The sequence below is a fragment of the Pseudomyrmex gracilis genome, unplaced genomic scaffold (assembly GCF_002006095.1).
Source record: "Pseudomyrmex gracilis isolate BER0280 unplaced genomic scaffold, ASM200609v1 scaffold_17, whole genome shotgun sequence".
NCBI classification, from domain to species: Eukaryota; Metazoa; Arthropoda; class Insecta; order Hymenoptera; family Formicidae; genus Pseudomyrmex; species Pseudomyrmex gracilis.
In genome coordinates this window covers 853,123-859,358 of record NW_018020601.1, presented here as the reverse complement: position 1 = coordinate 859,358, position 6,236 = coordinate 853,123, and the positions used below count along the sequence as shown (strand labels likewise).

At 35.7% G+C, this 6,236-nt stretch overlaps 1 protein-coding gene across 1 annotated transcript in view; it reads right to left on the bottom strand.

Annotated features, from left to right (window-relative positions):
- LOC109864127 (RING finger protein nhl-1-like) overlaps positions 1-6,236 on the bottom strand; it is an 80,136-nt gene that overhangs the window by 41,537 nt on the left and 32,363 nt on the right. Inside the window, 3 exon segments of the mRNA XM_020445043.1 lie at positions 4,147-4,223; positions 4,226-4,379; positions 5,852-6,033. Coding sequence (XP_020300632.1) covers positions 4,147-4,223; positions 4,226-4,379; positions 5,852-6,031 — 411 coding nt within the window. The 5' untranslated portion in view covers positions 6,032-6,033.

Below are 6,236 nucleotides of genomic sequence, written 5' to 3'. Positions count from 1 at the left end.
ATATATATATATATATATTACACTGAGAAATAAAACAGTTACTGTATTCTAAATAAGATGTCCCTATCTGCATAACTGATGTTTAAACTTTTAGTGTACTCAGAAAGCAGAAGAGTATGCAGATAAGTTATTTAAGAGATATAAAAACTTAGCGGTTGCACAAAGACAAATATCAAGTGAAGAAAAGTCGTACGGCAGCAATATGTATTATGGCGAAAAACAATACATTAGGCAATATACTAACAGAGATGCACTGATCTACGCTAATATTAAACATGTCATGGAATATTGGTAAGAAATGTACGCAATGACATAGATAAAATGTAAAAAAACAAAGCTGTATAAAAAATACTGATATAAATTACGCAAGATTACGTTTTATTCTATACTAATTCCAAATAATACATAAAGTGTCAATAAAAAAAAAAAAAAAAACAGCAATATGTATTGCATGTGAAGGTTTTATTTTTTTCTTAAAGCTATTGTAAACAGATTGTAAAATCTGCATAATCTCTCTCTAAAACTTTTATGATTATTCTCAATGTTTCTTTAATNTTTATCATCATTTCTTTTATTTAATAAGTAAAACAAAGAATTGTCGCTTTCATAGTTTAGTAAGAAATATATATGTATTCGCTTGGTTTTCTTGCAATACAATCGATTTATTTGTTTGATATACAGGTATGAGCAGAAGAAATGTTACTNCTATAATATTAAGTTGATACCANNACATTATAAATACGTGGAAAATTTTACTCAGTTAGTATGGAAAGAGTCGNAATTATTGGGTGTCGGTATTGTATTCAATCAAAACGCANNAAATTACGCTTTTGTATGCANTTACAANCCAAAAGGAAACGNCNNGNAAAANTACATACANAACGTACTTCCGCCCAAAGAGGTAAGAATTAATTGATAGTTTTNCAATATCGTACTTCGCGTTTAGTAAAGTGTANAAAACAAAAAAANCTAACGTATATACCAAACAATATAACTATTNAGAGATAATTAAACATTTTAAATATTTTATAACAAAAAAAATATTATTTTGTAAATATTATTAAATATTTATTTTATAACAAAAAATATCATAAAATCATTGAGAAAAAATTTTTTACGCGCTTTATATTCTTGCTTTTATTTTTAGTATTATTATATGTACTACGCACGCGTATTATTTTGTTTTGCGCCGTATCCCTAATTTTCATCACATCATCAAAATGTTTTAGAAAAAATCTGCATGCTAAATTATATAACATTTTCTGTTCAATGTTTGAAATAAAATCGCGCTCGAAACGAATCCGAAAAATCCGTTCGTAGAAAAGCCGTTTCGTTATTCTATCGGAGTTGAAGAAAAGAAGACGTGAATGCATTTGCCAAGAGTATTACGGTGCATTAGCATCACACTTTCTTATGCCGCGGCAGAGCCGTTGAGGCGCAGCAGTGATTTTGCCACATGCGCGCCCGGCGCGCGTTTATTTCACCCTTCGACGAGAACGCATCTCGGATAGAAGAGATGTTATTTTCGAACGAGATTTTACATNCGCCTGTTGTGCGCAACGCGCAGAAATTGTTTAGCAGATTTATATCTGCTAAATCGCNAACGATTAAAAATAAACAAATCAAATTTTTTTTTAGTGCGCGCACGCGTGCAAAGATATTTGCGTTGCGTCCGTGTGATGATAATCGGTAAAATTTTCTGCAACAGAACGCACAGGATAGAGAATTGTATTAATGGCTTAAAATCACACGCGATAGATGTATGTTCAATGACTTTGGGAGAAAAATTATTTTATACTGAAATATTCCCCTCGAGCGCGTTATATAGAAAATACGAAATAAAAAAAAAACAATTATCCGAGATATTGAGCGTATGAACGTACTTTCGTGAAGTGTCATAAATGGAGGAATGCCGCCGCGACGAGTCTTTTTTTAAATTGATTTAATCGAGTTTCATAAAAATAAATAAAACAAGCTTTTCAAAAAAAAGAGAATTATGACATACACCGTTTTATGACACAAATGGTTCGGAGTTTTTTGTGCATTTGAGAGATATTTTTTTTATCACATTTTATATGCGTATAAAGACCGTGCGCGTTTTCACGGTATGCCGTGACATTTGTATTAAATTGACGGCAATTAAAATTAATTAAATCTGATCATTTTATACGCGCGGAGTTAAAGTGTACTTATTTTGTCGCGCGAATTTCCAAGTGCAATCGCGTGTTCACACACGATAATGAGATTCGACGTACAGTCTATGCGCGCGGCGCTGAAAGCCTCGTGACACAGAAGTCCGGTTGTTAACTAATTAATTAGAACCGGTAATACCCAATACATGGCGCTNGGATTCGCGCTGATTTATTAGTTTGTCTTTGTAAAAATTCACAGCATTGGAATATTCGTTTATTGACTAGTTAAATTGAGAAAGATGGCATTGTTCGAGCACGGAAGTGCGATACGGAAGTGACTACAAGAAATATAAAACTATGACTATAAACAATATAAACCTGACATTCTTATATACTTTTCCTGGGTAAATAAATTAAAGTAATTACGAGAGAGAAAAAGGGAGAGAGAGAAAATAAGAAAGTTTAAAATTCTCTCAAAGTAATAAGAGCGTGAATATTATACATTTTAATTTATAACACAAAAGGCAAAAAATAGGCATTTTTTTCAAGTTCGAAACAAGCACCTGGTGCATAAAATAACGCGTTTTTCTGCTTTACTAACTTTTACGCACGCAATATGCTTCCGAATAACCGGAAAACGAAATAAAACACGAATATTGCGATCAACATCGATCTCCCGTACGAGAGAGAAGAGAGATCGGACATATATTTTAGACACGCGCACGCAATTTCCGCGGTAAGACAGATTCGACAGAGTCGTGTTAGCAACTTTGATCGCTGAGATGTGTTTGCGAAAATCCGTGCGGCTTACACGCGCAATATCTCGCTTGTCGATGCACGATCTTCGTGTGGTATATCTCTGGACTCTCTCAAAGACGATCGCGAAGTTTATTCTGTCACTGGAAATAGACGTGATTCATCGAAGTGCTTTCGNAGACATACGGTAGATTTGCACGATGACGCGCATCTCGTGTGTTTACTCGTTATGTAAAATCTGCCAGTCTCGCAAAAAAAAACACTCTTGATATGAAATCAATATCGAGCGTAATGCTAACAATTGTCTTTTCACACGTACCAGTTGTAACTCTCTTTGTTTTTTGCCGAATGAAAACATTTACAAAAGTTCAAACAATCGTGTTCGAATTTTTTATTTCTTGGAGCTTCAAATTGTAGAATTGATTTTTTTTTATTATTTACAATATTTTACGAAATTCCATATATAATATATAGTTACGAGATTTCATATATAATACAGTTACAGATTTGTTCATTATTTTAAACTAAATTATTGATCTGCAAAACTTTTCGATTATGAAAGCACGATATCAGATTTGATATTTAATCCATTGCGTTATCAGATATTTCAACCATATAATGATTTCGGCTCGTCACGACAGACAAAAATCAATTTAGGTCGCAATCTTGTTTCAACGTACGTCCCTATCGTACACGGTTAATTGCAATGCGCGAAGTTGCGCGGCAATAAATTTTCCGTTGGGACGCCGAAGGGTGCAACGTAACGAATTTAAAGTACAGCCCGATACCAGATACCGTAGCACAACAGTTTCCGCTTTTGTAAACGCGTTATAAACGTCTATCGACGAGCCNAAAGAGAAAATTAGTTATGCAACTGGTTAAATTAGTTCCCCGCGATCGGTATAGCAACATTTCTCGTGGCAAGCTTGCCATTNCAAATATAAGAGAGAGAGACGGAAACTTGATCAATATCGGTAATAATTACGTGTATTAAATAACTAAACCTCCGCATACCGCGATAATGAAGAGAAGTTCTAGTATTCAATTTGTTTTACCGCCGCAGGCAATAACAGAGCGCAAATTCGATATACATCAATGAATCGACAAATATCTTCAATAATAAACATAGTAATTAATTATAATTGCTTTTTGTTTCTTATTGATCACTCTGATTCTATTTTCATCATAATTCTGTTTTCATACGCTCACCAAAAAAAAAAAAAAAAATGTGTACTCGAGCGAAACACAAATTTCATACCTGGGAATTGATGCGCGTGATCTCGCGCCTCAAAATATCTATATGCGCGTCCTTGCACTCGGGACAACATTTTTTTGACAGTGCACGCACAGAGAACAGTAGCTCTTCTCGGAGCAAACACCGCAACGTTCCATGGTCTGGCCGCTGGTCGGGTCCGGTAACTCCCCCGTGATCTCGATATGCAATTCCAGGAATCGTTGTAGTGTCACGTTGGTCGGAAAGGCTTGCACACCCTGTGAACAGCACAGGGGTGGTATACGATCAGCTCGATTAACGTTTGTAATGTACCGAGATACGTCGCTTATTTAATGAACCGAAATTGCTACAACGCGCGAACAATGGAGCGTGTTAATTATGTACAATGCGCGCTTGTGACATTCCTTTATTATTAACGTTATCTGAACGAATGTACATACCAATTTGACGTCTATGAGAGAATGTTATCTACTGCAATGCCGCGTGTATTAAATGTCACGATGCTTTGAGAAAATTATCCCGTTATAATTGCACGCGTTTTCAGAGATTCGTCAATTCCCATTCAAATCACAATCGGNTGCGACGTGTCGTACGCAACGACACGAGAAACGATAAACGAATTTTTTTTAATTCTCCAATGCTCGCTGCACGTAATCACGTTCGATTATATGCCGAAAAAACAAAATTGAGCCAGATTCAGAGATTCAGAATCGAATCAAGCATTCGAAGACACTAGGCATTAACCTGAAACGCTCGAGTACATTCGATTTAATGAGAAGCGAGNGCATTTCAATTCGTCGTTGAATAAAGATGAGCTTGCACAAATGNCACAGTTAGGTTGGGCGCTTGGAGAAATATTTAATTTGCGCGAAGCAAACGCAAACCGCACGCGCGATATTTTCTTCTGCCATATGCGTTTTATCGTTCAATTCTCTGTTGAAAAATTATTGAAAACACAAACGCGATAAAGCGGCACGTAATCGTCAGAGAATACGCGCCGTTTTGCGACAAATGAACCGCGACAGCTCGTCGAACTAAAAGGTGTCTTATATGCATTTCACGAAAAATCGCAAAAAAATAATTTCGCTAATCGGTAATGGCATGTGATTTATTTTGACAATGCAATTAGNGTCGATCTAAACTCGGTAATAGCTATATCACCGTTCGTGAACAGATAGNAAGGATTATGAGTCNAAAAGTTTTATAAAAAGTTNACTTTGCAAGATTCGCAATAATTAACGAGTTCTTAATTAATAAANATGTGCAAATGAATGTGCATTTACGTGCAAAAGACAGTTAAGCGTTTCGCTCGCTTATGGTTAGAATTTACGCGCGCGAAAACTCTATAGAAGGAGTTAATATAAATATTATGCGCTTTCGCGTATTTATTAGTATTATATTTAATCATCGTTAATTATTGATTTTTATGTAATATGTGTTAATACAAGCTCTTCTCATTACCGCNCGCGTAGCGATCATAAAAAACTCAACGCTAAACGCTGNACTGTCTTTTGTACGTAGATGCACACTTACATTTGCAAATCTTTATTAATTGAGNACTCTAGTTACTTATTGCAAATCTTACANANCGGTACNAGACTCTTCGACTCGTTGTCAATATAACTCTCTCTATTTGCTCACACAAGCGGTAATACGACTATTACCGGACATCTGTATATATGTTATTGTAGTAATTACATTTCGAAGGAACATGTTAATGACGTCTTACTTGATATGGTATACGATGTTCGGCACGACATTCTGGACATTTGACCTGTCGGCGAACGTAGTCGACGAGGCCGTCCATGCACGGTTCCATACAGAAGCTGTGTTGACATGGCAATAGCTTCGGATTTCTGTATCGGTCCAGGCATATCGCACAGGTTAGCAGCTGCTCGAACTGCTCCATGCCTTGCAAAAAAAACACACATTTTCAATCTTATTCGCTTTATGCGTATTGAAGTGCCGCGAAAAGATCTTCTCTGAATTATAATTTACACAATGTTCATGTACGTGCGTTAAAAAAAATTATACTTTCACGTATAAAAATAAACTTTGACATTTCGTCGAGAGAGAGAGAGAGAGAGAGAGAGAGAGAGAGAGAGAGAGAGAGA